General features: G+C 48.7%; 1 protein-coding gene across 2 annotated transcripts in view; it reads left to right on the top strand.

The window, feature by feature from the left end:
- Window positions 1-22,205, top strand: part of GRB10 (growth factor receptor bound protein 10) — a 140,439-nt gene that overhangs the window by 6,992 nt on the left and 111,242 nt on the right. The window contains exon 2 of one of the 2 annotated variants that reach the window (XM_060247785.1): window positions 21,751-21,841. The exons of the other annotated variant lie outside the window; for it this stretch is intronic. Coding sequence (XP_060103768.1) covers window positions 21,751-21,841 — 91 coding nt within the window. The remainder of the gene's footprint in view (window positions 1-21,750; window positions 21,842-22,205) is intronic. 2 annotated transcript variants of the gene reach the window in all.

The raw sequence follows: 22,205 nt of genomic DNA, 5'->3' as shown, positions 1-22,205 counted from the left end.
TGATTTTAAAGAGACAAATGCCTTCTCCAAGTCAGACGCTGGGGTGGTGTAGGCTTCAAGAGTCACACGGTATGTATGAAAGAGCCTGCATGTGGCTCCCGAGCTACAGTTTGGCCACCTCTTATTTGACTTCTGATCTTCAGCAGCCCTAGTTGCCCATGCCTGCAGGTGTACTGCAGTACTAGTACTGAGCTAGCCTCAGTTGGCAGGTAAGTTGTCTCTAGAGAGATATCTCTCGCCTCCCTGGTACTGTCTGTGCACGATGCACCCCCTAGATATTCACCTTGTGCTCCTCTGGGGTTCGAATGTTCTGACGTGCAGACAATCTTCAAGACGGATGCTACCTGGGAATTTGAATGATGTGAAGCTGTAGGGCTGTTATTAATTGGGATCGCAAATTAGAAGTCTAATGTATGAGTGTGTAAAATTTGATTTGGAGAATTGCCGTGGACTGGAATAAGACTTACCTGAGGAAGGGGCTACGTCCTTGAAATGCGTTAGACACCCGGAAGTCGCGTTGTATATGTATAATTTGGGGCAGCTTGTATTTACGAGGAAGACTACTTATTGTTTCTTCAAGGACATTGCCAATATTGCCAATAACCTGCTGAGGTTATTTTAACCCTTGGATCTTTGCTCTTCAGTTGTAATTTGCTTGTTCAACTGTGGAATTTTGTAAATGATTTTGAACATAGCGGACCATAGAACACAGTTTCCTTTGGGATTTGACTTCAGGCATCTTATTACTGTTACCCTTCTGTTACATTCTTACCTGGTAGTATCCTGAGCAGCTCATTCATTCATTCATTCATTCATTCATTCATTCATTCATTTATTTATTTTATGATTTGTATCCCGCCCTTCCCACAAAGATGGCTCAGGGCGGCTCACAACAGACAATAAAACAAAATTTGAATTAACATTTACATATATAAGCAGTTAAAATAGTCAAAACATTTAAAACCTTAAAACATCAAATCTATAACAGTATAATTAGCAAGAGTCTAGTAAGCTACAGTTGTTTCCCATCTCAGTTAGGTGTAAGCTAGCCGGAAGTGGGTTGTCTTACAGGCGCTGCAGAACTGAGTAAGGTCCCGCAGGGCCCTCACCTCCTCCGGCAGCTGGTTCCACCAGGTAGGGGCCATAACAGAAAAGGCCCTGTCTCTAGTTGATTTAAGGCGGGCTTCTTTTGGCCCAGGGATAGCGAGAAGGTTTTGAGTTCCCGACCTCAGTACTCTCTGGGGAACGTGTGGGGAGAGACGGTCCTTCAGGTAGGCAGGTCCCAGGCCATTTAGGGCTTTAAAGGTAATAACCAGCACCTTGTACCGGACTTATTCATTGGGTTTCTTCTTCTAACTCTGGGCACTAAAGGAATGGCCTTTTTTGCGATCCAGTCTTGAAGCTGCTTTAACGCTGCATCAGACCATGAAGATCAGCGTGGTCTATTCAGACTAGCAGCAGCTCTCCAAGGTCTCAGGCAGAGGTCTTTCACGTCACCTACTGCTTGGGCCTTTTGGCTGGAGATACCAGAGATTGAGCTGGGGGCTTCCTGCATGCAGAGTTCCTTCCACTGAGCCACAGAAGCAGTTTGGTGTGGTGGTGAAGTGTGCGGACTCTTGTCTGGGAGAACCGGGTTTGATTCCCCACTCCTCCACTTGCACCTGCTGGAATGGCCTTGGGTTAGCCATCGCTCTCTTATCTGGGAGAACCGGGTTTGATTCCCCACTCCTCCACTTGCAGGTGCTGGAATGGCCTTGGGTCAGCCACAGCTCTTTTATCTGGGAGAACCGGGTTTGATTCCCCACTCCTCCACTTGCACCTGCTGGAATGGCCTTGGGTTAGCCATCGCTCTCTTATCTGGGAGAACCGGGTTTGATTCCCCACTCCTCCACTTGCAGGTGCTGGAATGGCCTTGGGTCAGCCACAGCTCTTTTATCTGGGAGAACCGGGTTTGATTCCCCACTCCTCCACTTGCACCTGCTGGAATGGCCTTGGGTCAGCCATCGCTCTCTTATCTGGGAGAACCGGGTTTGATTCCCCACTCCTCCACTTGCAGGTGCTAGAATGGCCTTGGGTCAGCCACAGCTCTTTTATCTGGGAGAACCGGGTTTGATTCCCCACTCCTCCACTTGCAGCTGCTGGGGTGGCCTTGGGTCAGCCACAGCTCTTTTATCTGGGAGAACCGGGTTTGATTCCCCACTCCTCCACTTGCAGCTGCTGGGATTGCCTTGAGTCAGCCATAGCTCTCTTATCTGGGGGAACCGGGTTTGATTCCCCACTCCTCCACTTGCAGCTGCTGGGATTGCCTTGAGTCAGCCATAGCTCTCTTATCTGGGAGAACCGGGTTTGATTCCCCCCTCCTCCACTTGCACCTGCTGGGATGGCCTTGGGTCCGCCAGAGCTCTGACAGAGGTTGTCCTTGAAAGGGCAGCTGCTGTGAGAGCTCCCTCAGCCCCACCCACCTCACAGGGTGTCTTTGTCGGGGGGGGGGAGAAAATAAAGGCGATTGTGAGCTGCTCTGAGATTCAGAGTGGAGGGTGGGATATAAATCCAATATCATCATCACCATCTCCTCCTCCTCCTCCTCCTCCTCTTCCTTCTTCCCATCTCATGAACTCCGATATGCACCCACCTGGGGCACTGCTAGTTTTACCAGCCAAAAGCTCATGAGTTTCTTAGCCCTTATATTTTGCAGAACCTATGTGCAAATTATCCCATGCACGTGGGCGGCTTTTCAAAATACTGGCCTAAACGGGTTTTCCGTCTCAGGGTCAAATCGTACCGGAAGTTTTTCTCTTTGGCTTTGACTCTTTCAGGGTCAGAGCATCTGCTTGGCATTCAGAGAGAGATTTTATGTATGGCAAAAGCCAGTATCTTAAACAAAAGGGATAACTATACATATCCATAAGAACTGTAAAAACATGATAAAAATATTATAACATTTTTAAAATGGAAGAATATACAGAAATGGTCATTAAAACAAACATACTCCGGCATTTTAAGCTACTGGTAATTTTCTCGCCCTTAAGGCGAACCAACCAAATTTTAAGGCTGATAACAGACCGGCACTTTGGGCTGACTCGGATACACCTCTGAAGTTGGCCCCCAAAAAATCATTTTGAATGGCAACATCTGCCTCCCGTCCCCAGCCTGTACTCGCCCTGCCCTCCAGACCGATCCACCCAGCTCAAAAAGCTACCCCTTGGGAAGTGGTTGCAAATTTTTAGGCTGGCCGCCAGTCACCTCCATGTCATCGGGAAGGGGAAGGGCGCACACGAGGCAACTCAGCAGTGTGGAAGTGCCAAGCCGCCCTGAGCTGTTTCTGCCTTTTTCCCCCTTGCAGTTTTGCGGGAGCGCTTATGTGCAGGAGCGCTCTGCCCCTTTAAGAAACACAGAGCAGCAGCTTCTGAGGCACCTCCCCGTGTGGAAGCGCCCAGCCGCGGCATGGATGGGGCCGCCTCCCTGGTACTGTGTGGAGGCTCTAGGATAGCTCTTTTTGAGCCAACCCGCTTTTGGCCGCCTCCCACCTGCCCCAGAATGCCTGTCTACTATTCGCCTAAGAGTAACTGCAGGATATTTGCCCTCCAGGAGTTCTTTAAGTTGGCATATTTTTTGACTGCTACCAGGGGGAGTAATCATGGAAGGCAGGAGGGATTCCCTGTGCTTATTGTACACCATGCAATCATAAAAGACATGAACTAATGACTCTATGCCCTCATTACAGCAAGGGCATGTATGAGCTTCATAGGGGATTTTCCTGTATCTACCCTCTGTCACTGCAGAATCCCACTCATAAGGGATTCTTCTGTATTCATGGTTTTCTAGGTGAAACAAATATGGCATGGGAGATAACCTATGAAACGGCTCTATAAAGGTGCACCATTTTTGTGAGTTATTTAAGTCAGTTTGTCCTTTAAGTCAGAATATCCGTTGGCATTCAGAAAGTCCCAAATTCAATCCCGGCCTCTCAGATTAAGGGTCAGATCATAGGTGATGGGAAAGGCTTCTGCTCGGAGGGCCACTGCCTGTCTGAGAAGGCATTACTGCCTTTGGTGGACCAAGGGTCGGAGGCAGGGGTGGCCAAACTTGCTTAATGAAAGAGCCACATAGAATAAACATCAGATGTTTGAGAGCCACAAGACATGAATGTCAGATGTTTGAGAGCCTCAAGACAAGAAGGAAGGAAGGAAGGAAGGAAGGAAGGAAGGAAGGAAGGAAAAATGGAAAGAAAGCAAATGGTGGGAGGGAGAGGTGGAAAGAAAGCAACTTTAACTTGAAATGCATTATCCAAGCTGTTGGAGAAGTGATTTAAAGAGTCCAATGCCTTCTCCAAGCCAACTGATGGGGCAGTGAGTGCTTCGAGAGCCACACAATATGTATGAAAGCCACATGTGGCTCCCGAGCCATAGTTTGGCCATCCCCAGTATAAGGCAGTTCCAAGTGTTCATGTGACTGTCTTGCCTTGGTTTTCATAGCACTTTGGTTGAAGCTGACCTTTCAAATGCGCACTCAGACATTTCTTTTCATAGATTTTGGCAGCGGGCTTGTAGCTGCTTGCAGATGAGAGGTCCGAGGCAGTTCATTAGGAAAGATTCAACAAGAAGGGCGCTGTCTGAATAGGGGCTCCAGAAACCCCTTTTCTTCCTCCAATATTGTGTTGCTTGCACAGGTAGATTGCATCCTGAAGCAGCTGAAACATGCACCTCAGCAAGCAAGCACTGTTTTACCAGCTGTGCTTGTTGGCAGGGCCAGAGTCAACATTGTGGGGCGGCAGCTGCCAGAGGACCAAGGGTTCTGGCAAGGACCGCTGCTGCCGGCACCCTCTGCCTGCTCGCTTGCTAGCCCTCCACCCCCCATGCTGCATGCCCCGCCCAGAACCACTGGGGAAGATCTGCAGGCAGTGGAAAGCATAGACAAGCCGGAGGTGAGCAAAGAAAGGGATGACACACAAGCCAGGTGGGCTGGTAGGAATGGAAGGCATGTATGCCTGGTCGTGAGGAGAAAGTGGGAATTCTCTGCCTGAGCTCCCCCCCTGAGCTCCCCCCCCCCCAACCCCACCCCAAACATGAAACCAGCCCTGCCTATAAAAAAGTAAAGGTAGTTTCCTGTGCAAGCACCAGTCGTTTCTGACTCTGGGGTGACGTTGCTTTCACAGTGTTTTTACGGCAGACTTTTTACGGGGTGGTTTGCCATTGCCTTCCCCAGTCATTTACGCTTCCCCCCCCCAGCAAGCTGGGTACTCATTTTACCGACCTCGGAAGGACGGAAGGCTGAGTCAGCCTCGAGCCGGCTACCTGAACCCAGCTTCCCCCAAGATCAAACTCAGGTTGTGAGCAGAGCTTAGGACTGCAGTCCTGCAGCTTTACCACTCTGCACCCCAGGGCTCTTTAGTCCTGCCTATAGGGCCCAAGAAACTCACCTAGACATTATGTATCAGTTCAGGGGTGTCAAAACTCATTTGTCATGAGGGCTGGATCTGACATAAATGAGACCTTGTTGGGCCGGACCATGTGTGTACCTATTTAAAATTAGGTAGCAGAGATATAATTTTTATAAAGAACACAGTCTTTAAAACATGCTTAAAACATTAGCACTCATTGGTTTTAAAGATGCTTTCTTTGTAGCTTTCCCATAGGATCCAGGGAACTGGGCAAAAGAAGCTCTGACTCTTTGCTTCCTTCCCCAGGAGACTGGGGGGGGGAGCCTCAGCCAATAGAAGGAAGAGAGGCTTGGCTCAGTAGCTGTGCAATTGCGAGAGCCTGGCAAAGCAAGCTATTCCTCCTCCCTTCCTCCCCAAGGGAGGAGCCTCAGCCAATGGAGAAAATAGAGGTTTTGCTCTGTAGCTGCTGTGCAGTTGAGCAAGCCTTGCGAAGCAAGCTGTTATGCGGAAGGAAGCAAGGTACAGGGAGAAGGAAGCAGATGGCAGCCAGTTGCTTGGGGGTCTGATAGGAGCCCTCCGGGGGCCTGATTCAGCCCCCAAACTGCATGTTTGACACCCCCATATTAGCTAAAATACCCTCACGGACTTCACTAGATCACTGATTTGCCGCAAATCAGGGACATTCTGGAATGAGTGTACCTTCTCTCTCGCTTTCCCGCTCTTGGGAGTTTAATATGGTTTTGCATAGGATGTGCAGATGCTAACCATGGTTAACCTAGCCAGGATCTGTGGTAGCAGTCTCTTGCAAATCCGCGTCCAGTCTTGGCTTCATATTGTGGCTAGAATTGTGGGCACATCTGATGCCAAAGTAAAGTAAAGGGGGAAGGAAGAGTTCAAGGGGGAGGGGAGAAGTATGTATCGTAGAGGGAGACTTCCAGTTTGCGAACCATGGTTGCAGGAAGTCCGTAGGATGTAGTCGTGTGTGTTGGGGGTATAGTTGCCGACCTCCAGGGGGCGACTGGAGAAAACCCAACGGGGTCCCGTGATGGCCGGCCTCGCAAAGAGAAAACGTATACAAAACAATTAGAAATATTTATAATCCTTATTCACACTCTCATTCCAAATATTTCAGTAATCAGACCCTGACATACAAAACACCCATATTAAGTGCAAGAGAAGGACATAAAAGAATGGCCTGAAGTGTTTCCAAAAAAGTCTTTCCGCTTCAAAGGAATCCTCGGCCCTATTCCTGAGGACACCACGTGATGATAAAAGCTTCAATGCCCAGTATATCTTATGTATAGCAGTCCTGAAGTACAGCAGATACAGTGGCGAGGTAGTACTTTTCTCTTCCATTTCTCTAGAAGCTTTCACCAGCTTTTCACCAAGTATCAGAGCATGGCGAGATTCCCCTATTTTTGCATACAATCAAGTCACAGTTTACAGGGTCGCTGTGTTTGGTTATTGAAATATTTGGAATGAGAGTGTGAATAAGGATTATAAATATTTCCAATGGTTTTGTACAAGTTTTCTCTTTGTGAGGCTGGCCATCACGGAACCCCTTTGGGTTTTCTCCAGTCACTGTCTGCCGTGATTCTCGGTTTGTTTTGGGGGCTGGAGATCTCCCCGAATTACATCTGATCTCCAGCCTTCTAGTAATAGGTTACCCTGGAGAAAATGGCTGCTTTGGAGGGCGGACTCTGTGACCTTGGATCGTACTGAGGTCCCTTTCAAGGGACCGCCTCTGTATCTCCAGGAATTTCTCAGTACAGAGTTGGCAACCTCAGCTGTGGGGTGGGCACAGGTTGCTTTTGGAGGGAGAATCTCATAAAAACAAAAGGGTAATATAAAATTACACACAGTAGTGCGTAAACCAGTGCAAACCTGGGGTGTGTAGAGAAGGATACAGATGTCTCCATCTGCCATTGGTCTTTTTTTTGGGGGGGGGGGGGAAGGAAGGCTGTAATTGGCTATCCCTTGTTTATATGCCATGGTTCCCTTGTAGCTGCTGGCACACACGAAAATGTTCTCTCAATAAACATGGTGGTAATTACAGGAGCCTTTTGATCTTGGAGGAATCTTAATGCAGCCGTAGTGTTTTGGTGCGCTCAGAGAGTATTAAAGGAGCTATTGTCACTTTCACCGAAAAGTGTTGGAATGTACTTCTTTCCAAAGCGGTCGCAGCGATTTCCTTTTGTTTCGAGTGTGTCAGGAAATCTGGGTTGAGGGGGAGGGAACGAAAATTCAAAACGAGCTGTTGCCTATTTCATTGTTCGGGCGGCAGTGGAGTAGAAAATTAAGTACTCCCTGTGAGTCCACCCCCCCCCCCCCCCCCCCGAGGAGACTGGCAACGGGGAAGGGCTGCCCTGCCAACCGGAGAGGGTGCCCGTTCATTGCCAACGCCTCTCGGATCTCTTGTCCTCCTTCCCCCCCTCCCCCCCCCCGTCTCCCTGGGGAGTTCTGGAGAGGGATTGTAGTTTTATGTAATTTGGTTACTACTTAAGATGTCCGTTCTGCTGATTATCTTGATGTCTGGTGTTGGAGAGTGGTGGAAATTTACTGTGAAAGTGTTCCTCCGGTCTGCATAAAGTCGAGTCGATGTTCCAGCGTGTAGCTCCTTTGCATCAAAAAGAGTTCTCTTTGAATCTTTAACATACATCTTCTCAGGGCTTTTTCTTTTTGTTGCAAGAACTCCTTTGCGTATTAGGCCGCACTCCCCTGATGTAGCCAATCCTCCAACAGCTTACAGGGCTCTTAGGACTGGGCCTACTGTAAGCTCCAGGGAGGGCTGGCACGTGGGAGTAGGCCAAGTAGGCGGCCGCCTTGGGCACCACTTGGCCTGGGGGGTGCCATGAGGTGCCCCGCCCCCCTGTGCCCGAAGACGCTCCCTGTGAGTGCTCAGGCTGGACTGCCGCTGTTTCAAAGGGAGCTGGCTGGCTCCTTTGAAGCAGGGAAGGGCCAGGCTGAGCACTCGCATGTAGCCTCCCCGTGCCTGCCTCCCCACGCCTGAAGGCACTTGCGTGTAGCATGCAGCCTGATGATGTCACTTCCAGTGATGTCATCGGGCCGCACATGCTTTGCACGTGCAGCAAGAGACTGGGGGGGGGGGACGGGCCTCGGCCTAGGGGCGCCAGAACCCTAGCGCTGGACCTGGCTCCAGGAGGATTGGCTACATCGGGATGCTTGTGGCCTAATATGCAAATGAGTTCCTTTGTTCCCTCTAAGCTGAGTTCATGTGAGCTAGCTCACAGTTTTTGAGCCTCTGGCCCACACGTTTTTCTCTTAGCTCAACCTGGAGGGCCCCAGAGCACACTAATTTATGCAGCAACTCACGACTTTAATGCCAGCAGCTCACAAAGTAGAATTTTGCTCACAAGACTCCACAGCTTAGAGGGAACACCCTGCATCTTCTATACTTCTTTACTCAACAAATTCTGGAATGCATATCGCAATGGCCCCAACCAAGCATGTTGTTGGGGGGAAGTAGTGCCCATTTGGGAGCCAGTTTGGTGTAGTGGTTAAGTGTGCTGACTCTTATCTGGGAGAACCGGGTTTGATTCCCCACTCCTCCACTTGCACCTGCTAGCATGGCCTTGGGTCAGCCATAGCTCTGGCAGAGGTTGTCCTTGAAAGGGCAGCTGCTGGGAGAGCCCTCTCCAGCCCCACCCACCTCACAGGGTGTCTGTTGTGGGGGAGGAAGGTAAAGGAGATTGTGAGCCGCTCTGAGACTCTTCGGAGTGGAGGGCGGGATATAAATCCAATATCATCTTCTTCTTCTTCTTCTTCTTCTTCTTCTTCTTCTTCTTCTTCTTCTTCTTCTTCTTCTTCTTCTTCTTCTTCTTCTTCTTCTTCTTCTTCTTCTTCTTCTTCTTCTTCTTCTTCTTCTTCTTCTTCATCAAGTAATTTACGGTAACCCATTTCAAGTAAACTCCAGGCATAGATGGCTTCAAAAGGAGATAAGACAGATTTATGGAGAAGACCTCTATCAATGGCTACTATTTACAACAGTTAAAGCAGGGGTGTTGAACATATGGCTCAGATTCTTTCTTTGGGTTTTTTTTTTGGGGGGGGGGGTTAACTATAAAAGAATGATCCCTTATGCCACAATACTCCTGGTGAGGTCTTACCAGAGCAGAGTAAAGCGATACCATCACTTCACGTGATCTGGACACTAGACTTCTATTGATACAGCCCAAAATTGCATTTGTCTTTTTGTTCTTTTTTTTTAAAAAAACCACTTTCAGTTGGGAGGATTTTTCACGACTCCTTTCTCATCTGCCGTAGCAAGCATTGCCTTATTGAGGTACAGGAGAATCTCTGGTTTTTGATGTGACACCCTTACAAATCAAGTTTGGACTTCAGTTTGAAACCTCAGTCTGTTTCCTTTCAGCGCAGAAACTGTCATGCAACTGTACACAGACTTTCGATCAAAAGCTGGAGTGGAGGATAAACAGAATATAGGTTCATGATCACCTTAAAAACCCTGGCAATCTTTGGGGTAGGTAGCCAAAAATGGCTAAAAGTGAAGGCAGGGGTGAGTGGGGAATGCAGTCTAAGGAGGTAATGTTTAAATGCATTTTCAGGCCATAGGCAAGCCTGGGAAATTGTAGATAAAATCAATATGTTGTATTTAGGTCCTTGAGATAGGTTAGAGATGCAGGAAAGCAATGTGACTGGGATTCCCAAGAAGACTTATGGTCATTGTGTGTATTTTGGTTTAATGAGTGGAGAAAAGTGACGAAATCCACACCAGCCCTGTTTCCAAATGTTGTCTTTAAGATGGGGAAGGGCTATGGCTCAGTGGTAGAGCATCTACTTGGCATGCAGAAGGTTCCAGGTTCAATCTCTCTGGTGTCTCCAGTTAAAAGGATCAGGTGGTAGGTGATGTGAAAGAGCCAGTTTGGTGTAGCGGTTAAGTGTGCGGACTCTTACCTGGGAGAACCGGGTTTGATTCCCCACTCCTCCACTTGCAGCTGCTGGAATGGCCTTGGGTCAACCATAGCTCTGGCAGAAGTTGTCCTTGAAAGGGCAGCTTCTGAGAGAGCTCTCACAGCCCCGCCAACCTCACAGGGGTGTCTGTTGTGAAGGAACATAAGAACATAAGATAAGCCATTTTGGATCAGGCCAATGGCCCATCTAGTCCAACACTCTGTACACACAGTGGCCAAAAAACCCAGGTGCCACCAGAAGGTCCATCAGTGGGGCCAGGACACTAGACATTATCTTCTCTATCACGTGCACAATCTTGCAAGCTTCTATCGTGTCACCCCTCAGTCAACGGTTCTCCAAGCTAAAGAGCCCCAAGCATTTTAACTTTTCTTCATAGGGAAAGTGTAAGAAAGTAAGGGAGACTGTAAGCCACTCTGAGATTTGGAGTGGAGGGCAGGGTATAAATCCAATATCTTCTTCTTCTCTACCTGAAACCCTGGAGATCTGCTGCCAGTCTGGATGTCCTGGGAGGAGCCAGCACCTTTGACTCGAGATCTTTATGAATGGAGTGTAAAAACATGTAGATTTGCACAACCCCAGTACAAATATCTGACAAAGCCTCTGTGTGAAACGGCCGGCTCCAGCTTGCGGCCCCATGATCAATTCTTGTACTAGGGGTACAGCTTTATTGCCACTGACAATCTCTGATAAATGCCACTTGTTCTTGCCTCTGAACTTATGGAACGATTGCAGTGGAATTTATTGTATTTAAAACTGCTGGTTTGTTTTCTCTCCGTTGCACCAGGAGTTTGTTGGGTCAAAGTGAAATCTGTATGAACAGACGCGTATGAAATGGTTTTTACTCTTTATATTGCACTTTTGGGATAATTACACTTCTTGATTTGTTATACAATTGTTTGCCAGTAATTGTAGCTGTGAGCCTTTGAGGTTTTTTGTGGGTGCTAGTCTGAGTAGACAATACAGACATTGGTGAACCTGATTCAGTATAAGGGCGCTTAGTGTGCACGTGTGATACTCGAGTGGTCCATGTGGACAAAAGGAGTACTGGCTACTATTCGAAGGAGGCCTAAGAGCACCATTTGTCACTTACTCTAACCATATGTGAAGTCAGAAGCAGGTCCGTGGCTTTGAACAGAAAGGGAAGGGAGATAAGGGAACAAACTCAATATAAATTACTGGAATATATTAAAAGCCTGTTCACACATAACCCTTGGCACATAGGCTCTGACCTTACACCTATCTTTATCAATTCTGGACCGTGCGGCTTAAAATAAGACACTGGATGCAATAGGTATGCCCTTGATTCAGACATAAGGCTGTAGAATAAGAGGCCTCAAGAATATCTCTAAGCCTTTGTCGCTTCATTCAATTTCCTTGAGGTCCAGCATTGCTCTATTGTTTCATTCTATTCTGTATTATGAGCCAAGACGTGTACTTACCTTTCTGACCTCTGAAGAAAACCAGTCTAGGTCTAAACGCATCAGGTCAAGTTGAGCGGGTTCCCATTGTGGTTTTATGACTGTACACGGGAGAGAGGCTTACGATGGGCCCTTAAACGGTTTTAGCTTTCTACGATAAATACATGTCTGTTGGTTTATGATTTATTTTATACTTTGTTTTTAATGTTTGGCCCTTTAACTGCATATTAACCTCTCAGGTTTCTCACTCCAGTTTTTGGGTTAAGTTTCTTTCCCTTCTTTGTTTTTCCTCAGTAATTATAGCCGTGAGCCTTTGAGGTTTTTTGTGGGTGCTAGTCTGAGTAGACAATACAGACATTGGCGAACCTGATTCAGCATAAGGGCGCTTAGTGTGCATGTGTGATACTCGAGTGGTCCTTGTGAACGAAAGGATTACTGGCTACTCTTCGAAAGAGGCCTAAGAATACCATTTGTCACTTACTCTGACCGTATGTGAAGTCAGAAGCACGTCTGTGGCTTTGAGCAGAAAGTCTGCTAGGGAAGGGAGATAAGGGAACAAACTCAATATAAATTACTGGAATATATTAAAAGCTTGGTCTTTGTGTACACAGAACCCTGGTTGCCCCTTCAGGGGCCAGGCATGACACAGAACACTTAATCAGTCTTCTGACCTTGTTTCCCGAGCATAGCTAGATTGCTGCTGGAATTGGCAACCTGCCTTGTTTGTCTTCAAACACCTTGTATAAATAGGCAGGCAGAATGAAATGTAACTTCACGTCGCGCGGTGGTTGCGTTTCTGTCTTCCAGCCCTGCTTTTCACATAGTCCTGACGCCTTTTTAAAAAATTGCATTATATGCTGTTCCAACTAGTCCTGTGAGTACAAGTAAGTACGTGAGGATTGCAGAAAACGACTTCGGGCCAAACAACTTGAGTTGCCGGCAAATAATGTGAAGCCAATTTCCAGTCGGAATTAACAAGGGAATCGGGATCTGACTGTGGGAGTGGCCAAACTTAGTTAATATAAGAGCCACATAGAACAGGGGTGTCAAACTCATTTGTTATGAGGGCTGGATCTGACAGAAATGAGACCTTGGGGGGCCGGGCCATGCCAGGCTGTGTGTGTACCTATTTAAGATTAGGTAGCAGAAATATAAATTTTATAAGGAACACAAACACAAATATATTTTTAAAACACTTAAAACATGCTTAAAACGTTAGCACTCACTCATTGGCTTTAAAGATGCTTTTTTGTATTTCTCCCATGGGATCCAGGGAACTGGGCAAAGGAAGCTCTGGCTCGCTCCTTCCTTCCTTCCTTCCTTCCTTCCTTCCTTCCTTCCTTCCTTCCTGGACTGGGGGGAGGAGCCTCAGTCAATAGAAGGAAGAGAGGCTTGACTCAGTAGCTGTGCTGTGCAATTGAGTCTTTAAAACATGCTTAAAACATTAGCACTCATTGGTTTTAAAGATGCTTTCTTTGTAACTTTCCCATAGGATCCAGGGAACTGGGCAAAAGAAGCTCTGACTCTTTGCTTCCTTCCCCAGGAGACTAGGGGCGGGGAGCCTCAGCCAATAGAAGGAAGAGAGGCTTGGCTCAGTAGCTGTGCAATTGAGAGAGCCTGGCAAAGCAAGCTATTCCTCCCCCCTTTCTCCCCAAGGGAGGAGCCTCAGCCAATGGAGAAAATAGAGGTTCTGCTCTGTAGCTCCTGTGCAATTGAGCAAGCCTTGCAAAGCAAGCTGTGATGCAGAAGGAAGCAAGATATAAGGAGAAGGAGGCAGATAACAGCCAGTTGCTCGAGGACCTGATAGGAGCCCTCTGGGGGCCTGATTCGGCCCCCGAACTGCATGTTTGGCATCCCTGACATAGAATAAATGTCAGTTGTTTGAGAGCCACAAGACATGAATGTCATATATTGGAGAGCAACAAGGAAGGAAGGAGGAAGGGAGGGAGACTTGCATTCTCCAAGCCACTAGCTCAGGGGTGTCAAACATGCAGCCCAGGGGCCGAATCAGGCCCCCGGAGGGCTCCTATCAGGCCCCTGAGCAACTGACAGTCATCTGCTTCCTTCTCCCTATATCTTGCTTCCTTCTGCATCACAGCTTGCTTTGCAAGGCTTGCTCAGTTGCACAGCAGAGTCACTGAGCCAAGCCTCTCTTCCTTCTATTGACTGAGGCTCCCCCCCAGTGCCCTGGGGAAGGAAGGAAAGAGCCACAACTTCCTTTGCTCAATTCCCTGGATCCCATAGCAGAAATACAAAGAAAGCACCTTTAAGACCACTCAGTGTTGTTTTAAGTTTTTTTAAATGTATATATTTAATTTGTTTAAAGATTTAAACAAATTTAAACGGTGGCTCAGTGGTAGAGCATCTGCTTGGGAAGCAGAAGGTCCCAGGTTCAATCCCCAGCATCTCCAACTAAAAAGGGTCCAGGCAAATAGGTGTGAAAAGCCTCAGCTGGAGACCCTGGAGAGCCGCTGCCCGTCTGAGAAGACAATACTGACTTTGATGGACCAAGGGTCTGATTCAGTAGAAGGTGGTTCTATGTTTCTATGTTTATAGAGTTTATATCTCTGCTACCTAATCTTAAATAGGTACACACATGGCCCAATCCGTCATGGCCCGGCCCAACGAGGTCTCATTTATATCAGATCCGGCTCTCATAACAAATGAGTTTGACACCCCTGCCCTAGCTGGCTTGGCTTGGAGAAGGGATTTAAAGAGACAGATGCCTCCTCCCAGCGGACTAACGGGGCAGTGGGGGCTTTGAGAGCCACACAGTATGTACAAAACAGCCACATGTGGCTCCCGAGCTGCCCTTTGGCCACCGCAGCTGTAGAACATTAAATGTAGTAAAGAGACCTTCAGAATAACACAACCGTTCTCTCTGGCTTGGCGTTGCAAGGGACTATTGCTATTCCAGGCTAATACCGGGTATCCTCCGACACTCCTTGGCACACACTTTTAGACCTCTGACGACAACCAGTTTTTCATTTAGGAATGCTTGGGTTTAGCTGGCAGGAGTCGCACGGAACACAAACTATGGTGAGCCAGGGAAATGGATAGCAAAGGGGCTGGTTTGGGAGACCCCGTGTGACTCCACCGGCTAAAAACTCCCGTCTGTTGTGTTACAAGCCTGATGTAGGTCTGAAAATGTAGACATGCTTTTGGGTTGATATTCATGCAGCACGGCCGTCTCTGATTGTGGCTATGCCCTTGACCATGCTGTACATTGTTTGTGCTCTCCTCTCTGGCTTGGGAATGGCGTCCTCCTCGCCTTCCCTTCAGAGCTTATGTGTGGGACTGATTTTTGGTTCTGTTCTATAGAAGCAGGTTTGCAAATGGAATTCTGAGCAGATTGCGGAAGTGAGAGGGGGACTTAAGCGGTGACTTAAAGGAGAGCTGCCTTCTGGAGTAGGGTTGCCAACTCCAATTCAAGAAATATCTGGGGGCTTTGGGGGTGGAGCCAGGAGACTTTGGGGGTGGAGCCAGGAGCAAGGTTGTGACAAGCATCATTGAGCTCCAAAGGGAGTTCTGGCCCTCACATTTAAAGGGACAGCACATCCTTTTAAATGCCTTCCCTCCATTGGAAATAACGAAGGATAGGGGCACCTTCTTTTGGGGCTCATAAAATTGGACCCCGCAGTCCAATCCTTTTGAAACTTGGAGGGTATTTTGGGGAGAGGCACTGGATGCTATGCTGAAAATTTGGTGCCTCTAGCTCAAAAAAACAGCCCCTCCAGAGCCCCAGGTACCCATGGATCAATTCTCCATTATACCCTTTGGAAATTGGTCTCCATAGGGAAGAATGGAGCACCCAGGAGACCCTGGAGCAGGGGGGAGGGCCTCCAAACCGGGGGATCCCCTGCCCCTACCTGGGGATTGGCAACCCTGTTCTGGGGACGTCTCCAGTAGTGTTGCCAGGTCCCCCCAGACTACTGGCAGGGAATGGGGGGGGTAGCGTTGCCAGCAGGCCTGTTGTCACATGGGTGCCTGCGGGGGCACTGCCCCCTGACCTCCAGGCAGTGCCCGCTCGCCCCCAGGGGGCCCTCCATGGGGGAATCCTGTTTCCCCCCCTTCTTTTTTGCCATGGCTTGAGCCGCCAAAGCGTTATCAGCAGCAGCTGAAGCCGGGAGAGCCGAGCAGGGCACCGTGCGATGCAGCAGGCGGAGGGGAGAGAAGCGAAGGAGTGAGAAGTAGAGAAGCCCTGTGGAATGGCTCAGGCGGGGGGGTGGGGGGAATGGATGGACCTGCTGGCTGCAAAGTGCTGGGGTGGGGGAGAGGGAGGGGGGAGGAGAAACCTCTGCTTGCGCACGAGGCGCAGTCCCTTTTTGGCTCCAAAGTTTCAGGGTTGCCAGCCTTGAGTTGGCCGACGTCAGAGCCTCCGGCTATTGCCCCTACGCCAGAAAGCTTCCGAGAAGCGGCAAGCCCCGCAGTGGATGGGAAAGAGGCCCCCTGGCTTTCAAAATCCTGGCTACAGCTCTGGTTGCCAGATAGCAGTTGGGAATCCACTGGAGATTTGGGATGGAGCCTGGGGCGAACAGGGACCTCTATCAATGGGGTACAGTGCCTTGCAGTCCCTCTTCCAAACCACCCATTTTCTCTAGGGCAGGGGTGTCAAACTCATTTGTTATGAGGGCCTGATCTGACATAAATGAAGAAGAAGAAGATGATATTGGATTTATATCCCGCCTTCCACTCCGAAGAGTCTCAGAGCGGCTCACAATCTCCTTTCCCTTCCTCCCCCACAACAGACACCCTGTGAGGTGGGTGGGGCTGAGAAGGCTCTCACAGCAGCTGCCCTTTCAAGGACAGAGCCTCAGAGTGGCTCACAATCTCCTTTCCCTTCCTCCCCCACAACAGACACCCTGTGAGGTGGGTGGGGCTGAAAGGGCTCTCACAGCAGCTGCCCTTTCAAGGACAACCTCTGCCAGAGCTATGGCTGACCCAAGGCCATTCCAGCAGGTGCTAGTGGAGGAGTGGGGAATCAAACCCGGTTCTCCCAGATGAGAGTCCGCACACTTAACCACTACACCAAACTGGCTTGAGATCTTGTTGGGCTGGGCCATGCGTATTCTTAAATGTAATGCCAGGTTGGAGAGAGATAAACTTTTTAAAGGACACAGACAAACACGATCAAAGATTTTTTTTTTTCAAACTTAAAAATAAAACATGTTTAAAACATTAGCACTCGTTGGTCTTAAAGTTGCTTTCTTCGTATTTCTCCCATGGGATCCAGGGAACTGGGCAAAGGAAGCTCTGGCTTTTTCCTTCCCTCTGCAGGAGACCAGGGGGCAGAGGAGCCTCAGCCAGTGAAGAGAATAGAGGTTTTGCTCTGTAGCTCCTGAGCGATTGAGCAAGCCTTGCAAGGCAAGCTGAGATACAGAAGGAAGCAAGAGAGAGGGAGAAGGAAGCAGACAAGAGCCAATTGTTTGGGGGCCTGATAGGACCCCCTCCGGAGGGCTGATTCAGCCTCTGAGCCCCTAGGGGGGAATGGGTGGAATATAAATAAACAAATAACAACAACAACAACAATAATAATAAATGTTTGACATCCCTGCTCTCGGGCAACTGCTCTGTATAGTCTGGAAGAAGAAGACTGCCGATGTATACCCCAGCCTTCTCTCTGAATCAGAGACTCAGAGCAGTTTACAATCTCCTACATCTTCTCCCCTGACAGCAGAGACCCTGTGAGGTGGGTGGGGCTGAGAGGGCTCTGACAGTAGCTGTCCTTTCAAGGACAACTCCTACAAGAGCTGTGGCCGACCCAAGGCCATGCCAGCAGGTGCAAGTGGAGGAGTGGGGAATCAAACCCGGTTCTCCCAGATAAGAGTCTGCGCACTTCACCACTACGCCAAACTGGCTGTCATGAGCTGTAATTTAGAGGGATCTCCAGGTCCCACCTAGAGGCTGGCATCCCTAGGTGGAACAGCATTGATCCTCTTTCCTCTTTGATAAAGGTAAAGGTAGTCCCCGTGCAAACACCGAGTCATTACCGATCCATGGGGTGACGTTTTTTGGCAGACTTTTTTTTACAGGGTGGTTTGCCATTGCCTTCCCCAGTCCTCTACACTTTCCCCCCAGCAAGCTGGGTCCTCATTTTCCCGACCTCGGAAGGATGGAAGGCGGAGTCAACCCCGAGCTGGCTACCTGAACCCAGCTTCCGCCGCGATCGAACTCAGGTCATGAGCAGAGCTTGGACTGCAGTACTGCAGCTTTCCACTCTGCACCGCAGGGCTCATTCTGCTTTGCTAGTTTGCCAGTTTGGTGTAGTGGTTAAGTGTGCGGACTCTTATCTGGGAGAACCGGGTTTGATTCCCCACTCCTCCACTTGCACCTGCTGGAATGGCCTTGGGTCAGCCATAGCTCTAGCAGAGGTTGTCCTTGAAAGGGCAGCTGCTATGAGAGCCCTCTCAGCCCCACCCACCTCACAGGGTGTCTGTTGTGGGGGAGGAAGGTAAAGGAGATTGTGAGCCGCTCTGAGACTCTTCGGAGTGGAGGGCGGGATATAAATCCAATTCTTCTTCTTCTTCTTCTTCTTCTTCTTCTTCTTCTTCTTCTTCTTCTTCTTCTTCTTCTTCTTCTTCTTCTTCTTCTTCTTCTTCCCAAACTAACTTTGATCCAGGTGACCGCCGGTTTCCTTGGATTTTAGACTGCTTGGGCGCAGCGCGTATATGCAAAAAATATTTAGAAGCCAGGGGAAATACGTCAGTATCCAAACTGGATGGGTTATGTACAGCTGCCACTTGGCCTTAACTCCTGCTTTTGAGAAACAATAGCTGCTTTCATAAGCTCGGGGCTTTGATGGCTATCTCTCATTGTTTGCCTACCTTTGGAAAGATCGGCGCTGTGGATGTAGTCCGGTTTTGTCAGCCAAAACAGCTCGTTCTTGAGCGCCTGCATCGTAAGCCGCGAGTTGATCGCTAATTCTTTGCCCTAGACCAGGGGCGGCCAAACTTGCTTAATGTAAGAGCCACATAGAATAACTGTCAGATGTTTGAGAGCTGCAAGACGTGGATATCGGATGTTTGAGAGCCGAAGGAAAGGAGGCAGATGGGGGAGTGAGGGGGAGGGAGGTGGAAAGAAAGCAACTTGAACTTTAAATGCATTCTCCAAGCCACCAGCTGGCTTGGCTTGGCAAAGCTATTTAAAGAGAGAAATGCCTTTTCCAAGCTGGGGCTATGTGGGCTTCAAGAGCCACACAACATGTGTGGAAGAGCCACATGGGGCTCCTGAGCCGCAGTTTGGCCACACCTGCCCTAGAATCTTCAAAAGACTTTTCAGCGTAGCTTCCCTTTGCATCCTGGGAGGAAAATGATTGAATGATCTGCATCATTTCTACCCAGCCTTTCTCCTCAACACAGCTTGCATCCTTTTGCTCTCCTCTGTTTTATCTTCTCAACAGCTGCTGAACTCAGCTTGGCAGAGAGGCCGTGAGTGGCCTAAGGTGGAGTGGGGCTTTCGCCTCCTAGATCCTAGTCTGACCACAACAGCACACTGGTACACCAATGGGATCAGGGGTTCATGGTTTTTGTCTAAGAAGGTAAAAGGTAAAGGTAGTCCCCTGTGCAAGCACCAGTCGTTTCTGACTCTGGGGTGGTGACACATCACAATGTTTTCACGGCAGACTTTTTACGGGGTGGTTTGCCATTGCCTTCCCCAGTCATCTACACTTTCCCCCCAGCAAGCTGGTTCTCATTTTACCAACCTTGGAAGGGTGGAAGGCAGAGTCAACCTCAAGCCGGCTACCTGAAAACTCAGCTTCCGCCGGGATCGAGCTCAGGTCATGAGCAGAGCTTGGACTGCAGTACTGCAGCTTCACCACTCTGCACCACGGGGCTCTTTTTGGTTTCTGTCTCTGGTAGCCCAAATGTGTGTAACAAATTAAAAAAAAAAAAACTATGATTTTTACCATTTCATTTATGTTTCATTTAGCTTTGCTTTGATATGTATTAATACTTTATTCTCAGAAGAAGGTAAATTTGATGTGTCAAATATGTAATTTAAATATATCTTCATGGTGTAATTTAAATATGTTACTTTGTCATTCTTTATGAATGACTGCTTACTTTATATTTGTTTGTGCATATTATTATATGTCAGAGCTGTACTTATGGTGCATCTACAATAAAGGGACGGTGACTCAGTGGTAGAGCATCTGCTTGGGAAGCAGAAGGTCCCAGGTTCAATCCCCGGCATCTCCAATTAAAAAAAAAAGGGTCCAGGCAAGTAGGCGTGAAAAACCTCAGCTTGAGAACCTGGAGAGCCGCTGCCAGTCTGAGTAGACAAGACTGACTTTGATGGACCAAGGGTCTGATTCAGTATAAGGCAGCTTCATATGTTCATAAAGTTTGTAAAATTTAAAAAAGAAATATAGCCCAAATTTGTTTCAACCAAGTCTGGGGTATTTATGTCTGGCGAGCACTTAGAGCAGGGGTGGCCAACAGTAGCTCTCCAGATGTTTTTTGCCTACAACTCCCATCAGCCCCAGCGGCTGATGGGAGTTGTAGGCAAAAACATCTGGAGAGCTACCATTGGCCACCCCTGACTTAGTGTGTACTTAGAGATTTCCTCACTCTCTACCACTCTTAAGACCAGACAGCTAGCGACATGTTGTAGTTACCACCTGGGGGGGGTAACGACTTGTTCCAGCCATGTGTAAGCAATTTTATTTTAGTCTTACTAGAACCTCTGTCTAGTCCGGGGATCCCCAACATGGCACCCTGGTGCCCACCAAGGATTTTTGGGAAGAGGGTGGGGCTTGGGGTTGCCGGGCTCAATTCAGGCAATATCTGGGGACTCTGAGGGTGAAGCCAGGAGCAAGGTTGTGACAAGCACGATTGAACTCCGAAAGAAGTTCTGGCCATCACATTTAAAGGGACCACGATGCTTGTAAGGAGAGCCAGTTTGGTGTAGTGGTTAAGTGTGCGGACTCTTATCTGGGAGAACCGGGTTTGATTCCCCACTCCTCCACTTGCACCTGCTGACATTGCCTTGGGTCAGCCATAGCTCCGGCAGAGGTTGTCCTTGAAAGGGCAGCTGCTGTGAGAGCCCTCTCCAGCCCCACCCACCTCACAGGGTGTCTGTTGTGGGGGAGGAAGGTAAAGGCGATTGTGAGCCGCTCTGAGACTCTTCGGAGTGGAGGGCGGGATATAAATCCAATATCTTCTTCTTCTTTAAACCCCATCCTTCCATTGGAAATGATGGAGGATAGGGGCACTTTCTTTGGGGGTTCATAGAATTGGACCCCCTGGTCCAGTAGTTTTGAAACTTTGGGAGGGGGCGTTGGGAGAGACTCCAGATCCTCTGCTGAAGATGTGGTGCCTCTACCTCAAAAAAACAGCCCCTCCAGAGCCCTAGGTAATCACAGATTGATTCTCCATTATACCATCTGGAAACCGATCTCTGTAAGGAACAATGGAGTGCCCAGCAGATATTCCCTCCCGCCCGCCCTTTCTGATAGCCCTGAAGTGGAGGAAAGGCCCTCCAAACCAGGGGAATCTCCTGCCCCCACCTGGGGATTGGCAACCCTTGTGGGGCTTTTCCAGCAGGGATTCTTATTGGCCGATGGAAATCCAATTGGCTACACCGATTAAAATAATGTTTCAGCAGCAGCCACCGTTGCAGTGTTGGTTTTATTTCTCAGCCTCTTGCTCCTTTCTCAGTGTATTTTTTTAAAAAAATACACCTTTCCTCCCTTGTGCTTGGGGTTCCTCTGTGCGTGGAGAGGGGGCGGGGCTCTGCCTGCTGTAGCAGCTGTTTTTGGTTCCGTCCCCCATCCCGGATCCGAATTCAAATACAATCGGTTTGCATTTTAACATGCAATGGGAAGTGGACTATTTAGGAAAAGTCTTGCATCCTGCCGTCCATCTCAACTCTTTTGTCATGATGAACAAAACAGTATTCCCCTCTAAGCTTTTGACAAAGTAGAGAACAATTCTCATAATGGCCGAAGCGCAGTGTTCAGATCCATTCCGATTCAACATTTCTGCTATTCTTCTGTTCCAGGACAGCGTCGATCAGACGGCGCACAGTCGGCGGGATCTAGTGGAACCAGGATTCCAAGAGCAGTCGAGTCGCATCTCCTTAAATCACCAAGGTAAAGGGACAAAAAAAAAAATGCAAGCAGCCATGTTGGTCAGTGAGAGGAATACCCAAGCTGCGAACGCCAGCTGGCTTGCAGAGCTGATATGCCAGGAGGAGAAACATTTTGAATTCCCTGCAGAAGAGGAGAGAGAAGAGACGATCTGATGGGAAACAATCAGTCGTGTCACAATCTGTGGTTTTTAGGGTTGCCATCCTCTAGATGATGGCTGGAGATCTCCTGAGATTACGGTTGATCTCCAGGTGACAGAGATCAGTTCACCTGGAGAAAATGGCTGCTTTGGAAGGTGGACTCTTTGGCAGGGGTGGAATTCTAGCGGGAGCTCCTTTACATATTAGGCTACACACCCCTGATGGAG

Source organism: Heteronotia binoei, chromosome 10, assembly GCF_032191835.1.
Source record: "Heteronotia binoei isolate CCM8104 ecotype False Entrance Well chromosome 10, APGP_CSIRO_Hbin_v1, whole genome shotgun sequence".
NCBI classification, from domain to species: domain Eukaryota; kingdom Metazoa; phylum Chordata; class Lepidosauria; order Squamata; family Gekkonidae; genus Heteronotia; species Heteronotia binoei.
Note: the sequence above shows the minus strand (reverse complement) of the source record. Positions and strands in the feature narration are given on the sequence as shown.